The sequence below is a fragment of the Prunus mume genome, linkage group LG4, assembly GCF_029339155.1.
Source record: "Prunus mume cultivar Tortuosa linkage group LG4, ASM2933915v1, whole genome shotgun sequence".
In the NCBI taxonomy this organism is placed as follows: Eukaryota; Viridiplantae; Streptophyta; class Magnoliopsida; order Rosales; family Rosaceae; genus Prunus; species Prunus mume.
The window spans coordinates 3,572,354-3,587,768 of record NC_142701.1 but is presented as its reverse complement, the minus strand read 5'-3'; the positions used below and the strand labels follow the sequence as shown (position 1 = coordinate 3,587,768).

At 36.7% G+C, this 15,415-nt stretch overlaps 2 protein-coding genes across 2 annotated transcripts; one reads left to right on the top strand and one right to left on the bottom strand.

The window, feature by feature from the left end:
* The first annotated feature begins 2,525 nt into the window (after positions 1 to 2,525).
* Positions 2,526 to 5,081, top strand: LOC103328395 (reticulon-like protein B17). The gene is made up of 8 exons (XM_008230786.2): positions 2,526 to 3,266; positions 3,346 to 3,496; positions 3,586 to 3,660; positions 3,758 to 3,899; positions 3,995 to 4,064; positions 4,183 to 4,248; positions 4,339 to 4,461; positions 4,786 to 5,081. The coding sequence occupies exons 1-8, from the start codon at positions 2,747 to 2,749 to the stop codon at positions 4,974 to 4,976; spliced, it is 1,338 nt and encodes a 445-aa protein (XP_008229008.2). The 5' UTR covers positions 2,526 to 2,746; the 3' UTR covers positions 4,977 to 5,081.
* Positions 5,082 to 5,799: 718 nt separating this feature from the next.
* Positions 5,800 to 7,500, bottom strand: LOC103328429 (uncharacterized). The gene has a single exon (XM_008230818.2). The coding sequence runs from the start codon at positions 7,171 to 7,173 to the stop codon at positions 5,998 to 6,000; it is 1,176 nt and encodes a 391-aa protein (XP_008229040.2). The 5' UTR covers positions 7,174 to 7,500; the 3' UTR covers positions 5,800 to 5,997.
* Between the last annotated feature and the right edge of the window lie 7,915 nt (positions 7,501 to 15,415).

Below are 15,415 nucleotides of genomic sequence, written 5' to 3'. Positions count from 1 at the left end.
AAGAGTGGTAGTTCGCCAGAATGAATGATAAGAAAGTGAACTGTTTTTAGGCACAACTGCCTTTTACAAAACTCAAAAGGAAAGACAAACTCTAAAAAAGAACAAAAAGAGCGTTGGACTTCAATTTCTGTCTTGATAGATGCTTGATCCGCTAGACTGGGCATGTCTGTACTGGATTGGACTATCAACACCTTCAACTATCAAGTTTCAATTGAAAATCAATACCAACGTTCGAGTTTGGCAGAGCTTTAATCTATTTCAAGCCCTGGAAGGCTTTTTGAGCACGGGTAGAATTGGCACGTCTTGAGCCTGGAAAGGGCAAAAGTGACTGGATTTGATGATTACTGAGGCTGCATTGTAGTACATGTTTTGCTTGATCAAGGCTTTCCATAAATTTGTTGAGGTTTTCATATTTGTAAAAACTCGAACTTTGCTTGATTTGGCTTATGCTGAACCAAATTTGTAACGAGAGAAATCTCGCTTTGTATAACTATTTCTTTGAATTGAACTGAAGTTAGAGATTCTGAATTTATAGCTGACTTGTTCCTTGTGGCTCAAAGAGCTTTGGTTGCTTCAGTGTTTCAAAGGCTTTTGAGATCAAGTGATCATTTTGAGTTTTTATTTTTGATTGGTTTTTTGGTTGTCCTTTGATCTGTTCACCTCCTTCCATTTTTATAGAAAATGCTGGAGTGTGATTTCTAATATTTTAATAATGGGCGGCAGATTTTAAAAGCAAGATCTTTTTATTTTAAATGCCTAGGAAAAAGAGAATTTTATCTATTTTGGCAAAAAGCCATCAACAGTTTGTTCTTTATGGTAGTCACTTCCTTGCTTTTCCTGAAAAACAACCTAATCCCTTTTTTAACCTTTAATTGCTTCTTGTAAGAATTCAATCTGCCATGATGGTTAATTTGCTTTTCCTGATGAACAAGTCCTTACTCCCTACTTATCTCTTTAGAAAATGTAGTCTGCTTATCCCTTAAAAATGATGTATGCACTGATGCAGAATTTTTTTCTATATATAGAAAGGGATTTTGATCTTCTTCCTTGACTGTAAAGACTGGAGAAGTCTTCCTGTAGAATATGCCTTCATTAATTTCCTATCAAGTCCCTTGTGATAGTTGAAATTGTTGACTTTTCAAAGCCAGGTAGTCACGTGGGTTTCTTTGTGAATAGACTTTAATAATCTACTAATTTTGCATTCTGGGTTTTGAGATCAATGGTGAGAGATTTAGAAGCTAGGCCCGATCTAATTCTTTTTTAGAATTTTATCGACCTGCTTGGTAATGAATTTATTTGTTCTTTGTGCTCTTCTAACCTCTTCCATTTTGCAAAAAGACATGGGCCTCTTAATGTTTGACAGGGCTGCTTTTGGAGTCAGGGCCTAGTCTTCTGTTTTTCTATTATTAGGCTTCTTTGTAAAAATGGGCTGGCATGTGGAATTCTTGGCCCAAACAGTATTAGAATAGTGGTCCTTTACATGGCATTGCATGTTTATTTAGCATGCTTGTGCTTAAGTTTTATCGTGTCGCTATAAGCTATGATTCGGACCACGTAACATTGGATAAACATGAATTTATAGAGCCGGTGCATTTTGGCCCTTTTGCGTGGCGGGAGCGCACGTTTGGCTTGGCGTGACGTGTGGCCCATGGCTCGCACAAAGGTGCGTCCTATAAATTCTCTTATGTCCCAATTGAGCTACTTTTGTGATCAATTGCTTGTGCTCGGCTAAGAATAAACCTGGACCCAGCCCTTGGACTTTTGGGTCTCAATACTTTCTATTCCTTCTTTGCTTGATTGATTTTAGGCTAAAATCTAATTGGATTAATTTGGTAATATTTTGAAATAAAGTCTATTCAATAGCCACAATTGGCATGTTGTGGCTACGGAAACTGTGGCTTTATGCTCCTTTTTTGGTAGTGATTAATGCATGATGAAACAATTTTTTTTAAGAACAATGTATATATATTTATAGACATGCATTATTTTTAAATTTATTCGATTATGGGCCCATTTCACCTTATATTTCATTGATACAAGCGGACTCATTTTTAATTTTTTTTAATACAAGCAATAGTCTAAATTACAAGAAAATGGAAATTTTCTACACACACACTAGGTGCCATAAATGTTCGAACTTAAGACCACTAGTCTACAAGTTATGCCCCTTTTTTTACTCTCTAATTTTCAATTCTTTATTTATAGGCTTGAAAAAAAATTACACAAATTATAAACCATTAATACACACTAAAATGATTACCACATAATTAAATGGTTAAATGATTTTCGATTTTGTAGATTTTTTGGCAAATGATATTTGAAAATACAGATGTCACTCAAGAGACCCCCTAATTTATTTGCATTCGGATTGACCAAAATATAATATAATGTATGGGAGAGTGAAGCCGACCACAAACAGTGCCAAATAAACGGCACGTTAAATTTCTTACCGTTGAGCTAACGGCCCCACTATCCCCGCCGTTAAAATTCAAATATAGTGCTCTTATTCCCCTAACGGCTACTTCAGAGATCTCACAATCCAGCAGAACCCATTTTCAAGAAACAAGAACAAACCCTTCCCAAAACCGAAATTCTTTTCCTCAATCTCTTAAAAACACAGAGATCTTGCACTTTGAATCAAGACCCATAAAATCTTTGACCCAAGAAACTGATATCTTTCATTAACAACCCACAAAATCCTTGGCAAAATCTGATCGTATAAATAAAACCCACCAATCTCAATCTCATGGATTCGACGGCAGCAGCAACACCTCCTTATCATCATCATTCTCGTTCGGAACCACCGTCCAGGACGAAATCATCCTCACGGCTTGCCCAAAGCGGACAAATTCCTCATCTCTCTCTTGGCCTCATAACATCATCACCCAAGAGAACTCCGTCCCCTTCTGCTCACTCTATCAGATCTTCCGATTCCCTCCCTCTCCGCGAGCTTCTCCTTCTTTCACCTTCACCTCTTCGAAAAAGGTCCAAGACCCGTCTCACAGATCGACTGGAAATGGCTGATGAGCCCGTGGTCGAGGCCGCAGGGCCACGCCGGAGGTGCAAAAGCAGAGGTGCCCAGATGGGCTTACTGGGCTGTGCCTCGCCGAGGAACACTCGAAGGTCGCGGAGGCGGTCAGAGACTGAGATTCGAGAAGATAAAGATTCGGGTTTGGTGGAAGAGATTGCAAAGCCAAGGAAAAGGCGGTCCAAGAAGGAAAAGCTGAGCTTGGTCCTTTCTTTGCCCTCCCCAAGCGCATCATCAAGTAAGTCCCAATTGCTCTCTTTTCTTTCACTCTTTGGTTTTTCAATTCCTTGGGTTTTTATGATTTCATTTGTTGATAGTCGACGATGAGTACCGTGGTAGCCTGGATCGAATCGGACAGCTAATGAATGATCTGATTATGTGGAGAGACGTAGCAAGGTCAAGCCTTTGGTTTGGTTTGGGGTCTCTTTTCTTCTTGTCCTCTTGCTTTGCCAAAGGAATCAATTTTAGGTGACTACTTCTCTCTTTCAAGTTTCCCTGATTTCCCTATTTTAATGGTAGTATCAAGCATGTAACTGTATCCAATTCAATTCTTTCAGCATTTTCTCAGCGATTTCCCAACTAGGACTTTTGTTTTTGGGTGCTTCATTTGTCTCCAACTCAATCTGTGAAAGGTGCAATTTTCACTTACTTTTTGTATTACTTTCGAGTTCCGCCCGTCTTTCTCTGTTGGCTAAGATTTGCCAATGATCTTTATATTTCAATTCACAGAAATGGTGTTGAGAAGAAGCTTGATTTCATGCTCAAAGAAAGTGACATTCTTGGTGTAGCCAAAATGATACTTCCTGCTACAAATCTTGTCATATCGAAGACCAGAGCGCTTTTCTCGGGAGAGCCATCCATGACCCTCAAGGTAATCACAAAACAAATTCTGAATGTTGATTGATTAAGACAGTGTTTGGGATTGATTGCATGATTAGTAAAGTGAGCTCGATTTTTTGGTTACAGGTAGCTCCATTCTTTCTTCTGGGAGCAGAGTATGGGCATCTTATCACACTTTGGAGGCTCTGTATGCTTGGTATAAGACTTCATGCCCATCTGCCAATCAATGAACTAATTTTTTTTTTGTTCTTCTGTTGTTTTAAATCTTTAATGGGAGTATATGCTGCTAACTAATTGTGTAAAATTATGGCTAGCTTTTTTTATCAGCTTCACAATCCCAAAACTGTACTCATGCTACTCCATCCAAATGAACCAAAAAGGTATTTAGAATCCCACCAATGTACTTGATGTCTATAAAGTCTGCCTTTATATTCATCCCGCACTAAACGAAATCTAATTTCGGTATGCAGTTGACTGCTTGAAATGGTGGGTGATGGAAGCATGGGGAGCTTGCTCACACAAAAAGATTGTAGCAGCATCAGCAGCCACAGCTTTTTGGAATCTGTCTTCTGTGAGAACCCGTATCTTCACAGGTAATTTTATTGCATTGCAGGATATTTTCATCCCCGGAACAACATGTGGAAACCGGTATAAATTAGGATCAACTTACAAAGATATTCATAACGAAAGCGCTCTTAGTTTTCCTTTAATTTTGTGGCCTTTTGAAATCTGTCTAATTCATAGTTTGCTGACTAGTGATTTAAATAGATCAATGCATGGATTAATGTAAAAATATACAATTACTTCTCTGAAAACTTAATAGTCATCTATGTTATCGCTTCTATTTGCAATCTTGTAGGATCATTTCCTTGTCCTGAAGATTCTTATGCGAAATGATGTTTTTTTTTCCTTTGCAGCATTTATATCTCTTGTAATTCTTCGTTACTGCCGGCAACATATGGTGCAACCGCTGGAAAATGGGGAAGCAGAAGTGGAGCAGGAGCAGCAGCAGGCATTGGCGGTGGCGGTGGCAGAACCGGAAGCAGAAGGAAAACAAGTGCAGGAAGAGGCATTATTAGTAGTGGCCGAAGTAGCAAGCAAGCAGTAGGTTGTCCATCATCCATTCTAACACTAATGTGTTTGGTACCTGATCCAGTGATGTGACTGATCCATTGACCATGTTCAACATGTACAAATAAAAATGGTTTCCAAATATTTTTTTCGGAGTGCCCTCATCATTGGTGGCAATTGCTTAAAACGTGGAACACCTAAGGTTTCCTTGTTTGATTTTCAGTGTCATTGATGATAATTAAAGAAAACTGAGAGGACTATTTCCCGAAAGCATTGACAGAAAACATTCACAAAGGTGAAAAAATACAATAATATATAAACTCCAACCAGAGCTCTAGTTACTCCAAAAAGAAAACAATTTACTGCAACTGAAACAAAAAATCCACCGGTGCTAGCCATTCTAATCCATATACCATGCTCACATTACCTCCAGATCTCATAAAATGCAAGCAGTATACTTCATCAACGGAAGTTCCTAGTGAAAATCATAGTAGTACGAAATTGGGATAAGTGCAGGGAAGGTAACTGAAAACCATAGAAGGCTCTGTATTAACAAAAACTGATTCAAATTTACTGGGTTTGACAAAAACCAAGTGACAATTACTATAGGGTAATGGATTCTCGTTCGGGCAATACCAAAAGGTAATCCTATTATCATTGTTCAAATGATGCAAAAGAAATGAAAAAGAAAACCAGCAGGCTCCACCAAATGCGATAGAAAGCAAATCTTACGATTTCCAAAGGCCGAAAACATTCATTACCCAGAAACAACTGGAAAGAAGATGCTGCCAAGATAATTAATATGAAAATGATATGTATAATGAATAGAGAACAAATTCCCATTACAGAACAAACAGAAATAGAAACTTCAATAATATCATTCAACTTTGAAAATTTGAATATTCAGAATCACATCCTCAATTTCTTTCTTCCTAGAAATTAAAGAATTGCTAATCATTTACAAAGTGGAAACTCTAACATATTCATCATATACAACAAATAACAGAGCCAAGGTGACCTATAACCCATGCTCAGTTTCCTTCTACACCACCTATACTTCATGAATGGATCTCGCCTTCCTCCCAATCTCCATTCAAAAAGGTCTCCTCATCCTGACCTTGCAATTCATCGTCTTCCTTGAGGTATAGACCCAACTTCTTAAGCGGCAATCCGAGGTGGACCTGTAGAAAAGTATCTCCACTGCCGCAGCCACACAGCATCTCAAGTTGTTTGAGATCCTGTAAAGGGTCCTCAAATTGCACTGACTTCTCCACGTTCAAAATGGCACGGCGAGCCAATTTCCTTTGCTTCATCTGCTGCATCAATTTTTTACTTGGTTGAGAATCAGGTAGCCTCTTAAGTGTCTTGTTTGCTTTTAATATCGTATCTGAAAATTGTAGCTTTAGTAACTGAATTCGACTAGCCCTACATGGAGAAAGATTCTCTGAGGCCTGATCCATGGCATGATGAACAAGGGTGGCCAAGTCATCGTCTTTGGTTGAATGAGAAACCCCAAGCCCTTGACTTTGAAGATTAACCCTGGAAGGAGAAGAGCTCTTGCCCTGTTTCAGTTTGGGTGACAAACCCTCGACTTTGGGCAGAGGATAAGGACAAACAGCCTTTGACTTTTTCTCCACAGCTTCTTTCCACTTGGTCTCAAAAACCCCATGGAGATGCTTGGCTGCTGCACGCTCTTTCCTCCCAAGCGGATAATATCTGAAAGCGTTGGAGAAGATAAGCCTGACATCAGCAGCAAAGAAATCAGCGCTGGAATAGGCACCCCTCTCCAATTTGGATTTCACAGTACCGAAATCCATAGGCCTCCAGATTTCTTCGAAATAACCAGGCAAATTCTCGGCCACAGGATCGACAACAGGCTTCTTGAAACACTTCGCATGGGGGAGATTCATCAGATAAACCAAGACTTTAGAACAATACATCGTCTCTTTGCAGTCAAAACCCAGTTTTTGCCTCTTGCTCTTCTGGGTCTGACAGAGACCATCAAAACCCAATTCCTCCTCGGATTGTCTAGCCGACGAAGCCAAAGGGATGATTTTCTTGCCCTGTTTGGGTGACGAAGACTTGCGCAGAGGAAGACAAGCAGTCGGCTTTTCCTCCACGGCTACATTCCGTTTTGGCTCAGAAACCCTAGAACAAGACCTCTTCCTCTTCTCAAAGGGACCAACACCATCTTCGAATTGTCTGCGCTTTCCATTTCGAGTAGACAACGCCATACTTGATTCTTGACTCCAAAACCCAAAATGCGCTAAATTGTTGCACGCAGAGAGAGAGAGAAATCGCTCGTTGCTTTTTTAACCCAAAAATCACAAAATCGTTGCAGAGAAACAGAGAGAGAAAATTCGCTCCTTCTTGAACCCAGAAAGAGAAAACCACTCGATCGTTGCAGGCAAACAGAGAGAGAACTCGTTGCTTCTTAAACCACTCAACCCAATACTCGCCTCGCTCACTCAGTCGTCGCAGAGAAGAGAGAGTTTTGGAAACTAAGGAGTGCAGTGTTTAGGGTTTGCAGAGAAACAGAGAGAGAGAGAGACGAAGAATGGAGGGAGTAGGCAGAATGAAGGTCGGTGCTGTCACTCGGTGAAACTTGTACCAGTGATATACGCGTGATAAAGTAAAAACCACGCGGAACGATTAGGATAAAAAAAAGTATTTTTCTTTCCTATTACCATATGGACTTCATTTTTTTGACCCCGTTACCACTCTATATATACGTAAAAATTCAAAAACAATGTACGTAAAACTTCCATCAGTGATCAGTGATGGTAATAAAACATCTTTAACTAACAGAATGGATAGAGTTTTCTTCAATTATCAAAGAAAACATTAATTTAAGTAGTTGTAAAACTTAAAATGAAGGACTTGAAAAACAAAACTTAAAATAGAGTTCCACTTTATTTTATGATGATTAAGCATTAGGTGACTATATCTATACGTGCCTTTGATTGACTATCTATATATGGATTCAATACTTGTATTCCAAATTGTAAATGTTTAAACATATATATACACACACATTCTGCTGTAAATTAATGCTCACATTTCCTCAAGATCTAATTTACTACAACCAGAAGTAATGTGAGCATGGTATATGAATATTTCATGCTAATATATTTTTAAAAAGCTTCCTCTTTTTTTCCTGAGTTATTATTTTCTTTTGGTTTTTAATGAAAATATTGGGCATATATAAAATACATTAGAGGTGCAGGATTTCTTATTGAGTGCTGATATTTCCACCTCCTTGTTCTATTTTTCACCTACCTTATCTTCCCACCCACCATGTAAATTTGAAAAAAAACAATCCTATTTTTCCACCCATCTTTATTCCTAAAATACCCATTCATTATTAATTCAACCAAAACCCAAACAAACCCAGCAACCTCTTCTTATTCTTCTTCAATCACAATTCTAAATAAATCCCAAAAGACACCCTTTAGTCCCAAGTCCCTACAGCATGCCCTTGCTTTCATTGAAAGCATGCTAGCCTTCAACCCACTGCCAATTCAAAACCCAATAACCCTTTTGAGTTATTCAACCTAAAACCATACCAAATAACAAACGAAAGAAAAATAAAGAATCAATTCATTCATAAGGGTGGCTGTCGAGAGGAGGGATGAGAGAAATAAGGAGAAAAAAGGAGGAGGGGGAGGGTAGATGGATGTGTGGGGAAGATAAGACAGATAGTAGGGTGAATGAGGGAGATTTGGTGGCTGTTGGGTTTTTTTTTTTTTATTTAAATAATTAGCTTTTGTTTTTTTTAGTTATTGAACATGTGTCTAAAAATTAGATAGTCTTATAAGTCATTTTACAAATGGATAAATTTGTCTATAAAATTTTGAAAATAAGGTGGGTGGGGAAATAGAATAGGTGGGTGGAAATAGCAGCACTCTTTCTTATCCCGCTTCTCCCATTTCCTTTTTGGTAAGGAAGCACAGTGTACATATTGTTTAAAATTAAGCCAGAAGAAATAAACCGCCATCCAAAGTACCATGCTCACTCACTGTGGAACAGTTTTTCCGCCTACACAATATCGACATAATTAAATCGATTAGATAGCCATGGAAAGAGCCAGTGTGTACCTTCTCTTGACCAACTCAACAGAGGGCTCATGACGGCTCCGGTGGTGCGAGAGACGACGTCGTTATGAGGATTAGGTTTTGGGATTTTGTTTTTTCAAATAAATTTGGGGATTTTGAGAGGCAACAGGGTCGGGTCGGGCGATAGACGAAAGCCGATCTGAAGAGAAAAGAAGTCTTGTTGTAGCCCAAAGATTTATTTGGACTTGACGTTTGACCACAATATTGGAAGTCAAACTGTTGTTTTTTTTTTTTTTTTCCAACGAGGCCCATATTATTTTTCTATTTTCCATTTTATTTTTAGAGTAACTCCGCCTATTTGCTCTTTGCCATGGCAAGGGGAGCTAGGGCAGCTACTATTCATGTGAATAGTGCCTGTCCTTGCAAAAAGCAATGTGTGTTTCCACCCATTGCCATGACAAATGGCAAATACTATTCAAATTTTTTTTTCACAAATTTTTTTACCTAAACAATTAATTTGGATAATATTCTCGAATAAGATTTTTGGGTTCTAACTTGTCAATATTTATTATAAAATTCATATCTCATAATCGGATAAAATTTTCGGATAAGATTTTCGGTTTCAAAATTTAAAATTCAGATAAATTTCATTGAACTAAAATACAATGAAATAAAAGACAATGAACTAAAAAAAAAAAACACAAACTAACTTAATGGTTTTGATCATTTAACCAATCCGTGTTGCTAGGTCCATCGTCACGGAAAAGTCTTCTTCTCATAACATCTCTTCGTTCTAGCTTCCAAAATTGTTTTGTTTCAGGGGACATATGGCTTGTATCCATGACCATGGTTTCCCGATCATTCTTCTCAATGTTTTCATTGCGTACATACTCCCTTTCTTTTGCATATTCAACTTGAATTGCCCTATTTTCTTCTTGGGTTTTCATGTCTATTTCAATTCTCATGGCGCTTTGCCTTGCAATTTCCTCCAAAAATTTAGATGTATTACTGCTAGAATTACTCTCTCTCTCTTCGCCTTCGCTGCCTTTCTCCCAATAGGCATCGACTCCTTTTGGATGGGTGAGTCTTGACTCATCAGGGAATCCATAAGCGAATTCGAGGCCTGTGAATTGTGGAGTGGAGTCTCATTCAATACAACGGGCGGACCCGTTGGAATAATTCAGAATCTCTAACAATTCTTCAGCACCTCCTAACAGTGGTCATGGTTGAAAGTTTTTTGGCCTTGCCCAATAGCACCAAACCACATTTGTGCTTGGATAATCTTTTTTTTTTTTTTTAAACAAAGGAAATGCAAGAAACATTAACAAATATTGGAAATGCAAGAAATATTAACAAAATATTGGAAATGCAAGAAATATTAAAAAAAATATTGAAAATGCAAGACATATTAACAAAATATTGGAAATGCAAGAAAGATTTAAAAAAATATTGGAAATGCAAGAAATATTAACAAAAAATTGCAAATGCAAGAAATATTAACAAAATATTGTAAATGCAAGAAATATTAACAAAATATTGAAAATGCAAGACATATTAAGAAAATATTGGAATTGCAAGAAACAATTAAAAAAAAAATTAGAAATGCAAGAAATATTAACAAAATATTGGAAATGCAAGAAACAATTTTTTTTTTGAAAGGACATTAAAATTAATAAAACGAAAATTGCAAATATTATACCTCATTGCTAAGATTTTCCCCGCTTCTATGGTTGTCCCTCGCTTTTGTCAAGGCATCTCTCCATTTCCCCAACTCTTTATTGAGAACTTTCCACCGATTAGACAATGTCATTTTCGTACGGGTCGAACCCGATTTTTCACAAAATTTAGTATGAATTTTTCTCCACATATGATAGAATTTCATCTCATTGACAGTGACGAGACAATGACTAATTTGAACCCAACACTCACATAGCAAAACATCTTTCATGATGCTTCATGCCCCTCTGGTTTCGATAAAAGAAGCCATAAGATGATAAAAAAATAAAACTTGAAAGTGAAAAAAATATTGAGTAGAAAGTGAATAATTGTGTTTTTTTTTTGGTCAAGAAAGTGAACAATAGTTGAAGGAGAAGAAAATGTATGCGGATTTGGTGTTAAAAGTGAAGAGTATTGGGAGGTATTTATAGAAAAAAAATTCCAGAATTTTTTGGTATTTTTTAAAGAAAAATTTGAATTTTTTTCATAATTTTATAGCTAAAAAAAAGGCCAGCTATTGGATTGGAGAAGAGAAGGAGATCGAGCACCTGCACGACACACTGCCTTCTAGTCGTTGGCGGAGCATAGGGTCGACGTCAAGATGCGATTTCAAATTTTTTACCATTGATATATGCATTGCACGTGCTAATGGTAAAAAATTTGAACCACGTGTTGATGTTAGCTCCCCCTTGTGCTCATGACCTCGGCCAGCCCATCTTTGTAGGTCCCACCTCCATCCCAAGCAAAAGTGATCCGGAACTGGCTTTTTGGCTTGGGCTCCTCTGAAGTTGCTCTTAGTACAGCCTTACATGGGCTATAGCTCGGGGGGTTTTACTTTTTTATAGCCCAAAGTAAATTTTAGCCCTCCTCAATCTTTAAAAAAATACCCACGTGTCTTGGGCTTGGGCAGAAATTGATATAATATATAGGTTAAAGAAATAAAAAAAAAATAACAAATGTTTGCCTTGGGCTTGGGCAGGCCGGCACACATGGGTGGTATAAAAATAAACAATACTATATATAATTGTTTGTTGGTAAAGAATACTATATAATTTTATTATAAGTGTGTTTTTAATACTTTTTTGTTTTGTTTTTGGTGCTTGAATGTGTTGTATTTAGGCATGTTTTTCGTTTTTCTCTTTTCTCAGAAAAAAAAGACGTCACCTCTTCACCAGAAAAAAAACATTTAATATATAAATTTTTGCTTATTTTAATATATAATAAAATTCACTTATATCGTTGAGTTCAATATGAACATTTTTCATACCAACGAGTTTAACATGTAAATTTTGCTTACTCTACTTTCGACTCCTGGAGTCGTCATTGGCCTTTGCTCTGTAGACTCTGCTCCTCCTCTCGTAAAGATTTAGCCCGCCCCAATTTGAAATCCTGAGTCCGTCCCCTAGCCTCCAATTCATTTTCCAATCTCTTATAATCTATTAAGAAAACACATGCTATTACAATACAATTTCTGCAATTCACCCCATTTCAAGATGAGAAGTTATGTGCAAGATCTTCCTTTTATCCTCCTAGCTTTCATTTTATGATTTGGAATTTACTTTTATTTTGACAGGGTAAAAGGAATAATTCATATTATATAACACACACACACACACAATAGCATATGTTATAAAATTTACCTAAACCGTTTTAGCACTAGGTAATATATCAAATCGGTTTTAATCATAGAATAAATTTTAGGCTCTTGTAAATCTACTCTAATTATTAACGGTAATAAAAAATAAAAAAACAAAATCATATTTTCCTATGAAACTAAAACTAAACCTATATGATAACCAAAAGAGATTTTCTATTTAAACCCCACGTTTCTCTTTAGTTCACCCCATGTTCTAAGTTCACCCCAACTTTTAATTTAAATTCTCACAATTTCTAAGTAAACCCCACTATCTTCCCAAACTACCCTTAAATACACCCCAAGCTGAAAAAAAAAGAAATAAAAGAGATTTTCTATTTAAACCCCACAAGCTACCTTTAGAGCCATGTCAATAAACTCTACAGTCCACACTAACACGGTAAAACAACTCCAGAGATAAATTCATTTGACTCTTCCCTTATAAATTGGGACTGGTGTCTGAGCTTTTTATTCAGTTCTCCACAAATCTTTTGCATCATGGGTTGGTGAGAATATGTATAATTTCTGGCGTAGCCTATGGGTGTTATGGAATTGATTTTAATTTCCTCTTATGCCTGGGTTTATCTGCATTGAGATCTTTATGATTGGAGAATGAATATTTTTTTTTGTCTTTGTTTAGATATGCCACTACTACAAAAAGTGAAAAAGACGACCAGAAAAACACGACGGTCTAAGTGAAAACCGTCGTTGTTTTTTAAAAGACGACGGTTTTATAAAACCGCCGTGTAATAACACATTAGACAACTAAAAAATGGAGTTTCAAATGGCTGTTCATAAAACACGACGTACTTAATTTAAAAACCGACGTCTTATTGAAATAGGATTTTCAAGAGGTAAAATCGAAGCCAACAAATAACGGCGGAAGTTATGAACCGATCGACGTAGAAAGTAAAGACGACGGTTTCAAAAAGCCGTGCGTTTTACCCGAAATTAACACGACCAAGTTTTCGATAAGGCGCCGTATAATTACAAATAAATCCACGGCGGTAAAATACAAAATACCGCCGTATTAAATTAATGTACAACTACGGCAAAGGTAAATATAACGACGCCTTTCTCGTATTTCTACGACGACATCTTTAATTCTTACCAAGTTGGGGTTTTCATATAACGACGTATTATATAATTTAACGTCGTATTTGTCCACTTTATACGTCATACATTATATTTAAACCGTCGTCTGAATAAGAATTGTTTTTAACAATTTATTTCTTGGATTTTGTTATCCTACGTCGGTAGATCTACTTAACGACAAGAATTGAAATAACCACGACGGTTTATATAGAAAACCGCCGACATAATCAGATTATTCTGAGATCACAAGGGTTAGGAAATCTTACAAGATGGAACTCTGTTGCTCATCATCATCTTACCAGAAGACAATATTTTAGAGGTTAATGATGTATGTGTATTTGTGTCTTTGAGATACACAAACGCACATACACATTAACATCCAAAAAATTGCATCTGAAATTTGATGACGGCAGCCTCAGATTTGCAATCGAGAGACAATTTTTGGAAGTGAATGATGCGTGTGCGTTTGTGTATCTACACAAACGCACACACACATTCACATCCAAACAATTGCCTCCTAAAACTTCACGACGGCAGCCACAGATTTGCAATCAGCGAGGCAATTTATTGAAAATTGGTGATTTGCAATCAGCCTCCCAAGAGATGAGGTGAGACAGAGAAAGGGGCAAGAAGAAGTTGAAACCCTAATCGAATACTAAAACTGAAAGAACCCGTGGAAAAAAACCCTATTTATAATTAAAAAACCAAATCCACGTCGGTTATATTACACATAACGACGTTTAACAAAAATAATCCTCGTCGGTAACAAATACATTACGTCGTTTTCTTCTTACTTAAGATTTACAAGAAACAACGACGGTATAACAAAAACATCGTTGTTTTATATTTTTATTTGATTTAAATCAGTCACCTAGAAAAGAAACTTTATAAATTCTAGAACATTAATTTCCTCGGGAAAAAACTATATGTATAAGGCAATGCTTTTGAAAAATAAACTATAAGAAAAAGGAGAAAAAATTATATTTATAATAAAAAAATAAAATCCACGTCGGTTATATTACACATAACGACGTGTAAAAACGAATCCACGTCGTAAAAAAAATAATACGTCGTTTTAGTTTAGTGTTATCCACGTCGGTATATTACAATAAAACGACGTATATTATAAAAATAAACGTCGTAAATTTAAAACAACCGTCGTGTTAAATATTTCTACCATGAGTTATCGACTTCTATTTAGGAGTTTACTACGGCGGTACCTACAACACTACTGTCGTATTATGTACCACGTCATAAGTTCAAATTAACGTCGTAGTTTGTCTATTAATACGCCGTCGTTATATGTAAACCGCCGTCTTATTACTATGAAACGGTTTGTATACATATACAACTTTTCGTCTACCTGACTTACACATGCACTGTTTCCAAACCCGAGAAAAATTTCAATCTCCCGAGAAAACTTTTCGCCTTTTTCCTTGTCGAGCATCGCAGAGTATCTCATCGCCTTCCTCTTGTCTTCGTCGCCTCTGAACTTAAACACCAAAATCCGAGAGAAAGCTTTCATTGCACGCAAAAGGTAAGCTTTCATTTCTCACTATTTTTGTTGCTATTTTGCATGCTCATACTGTTTTTGTTTTGAAAATCTTTTTACCTTTTTTCTGGCGAAAATCATTTTTATTCTTTCAAGTTTGATAAAATACACAGAAAGAGAGGGAAAGTTTCAACTTTGAACACAACTAATTCAACTAAATAAGACGACGGTAGCTTTGTATTTACGTGGTTAAATATGTAGACCACGACGGTTCGTCAGTCGTCCTAGCGTCGTCTTAAAATTGATCTAAGTTGTTTTTAAACAGACGGTCAAATTTTTATTTGCTTGTTTAGTTGCAGGTTTGATTTCTCGAACCATGGTTTTCATTTTTCCTAATTTGATAAAATATAGAGAGAAAGAAAGTAGGGTTTGGTATCTTATATAGACGACGGTATCTTATTATTGACGCCGTGTGAATGTTCATA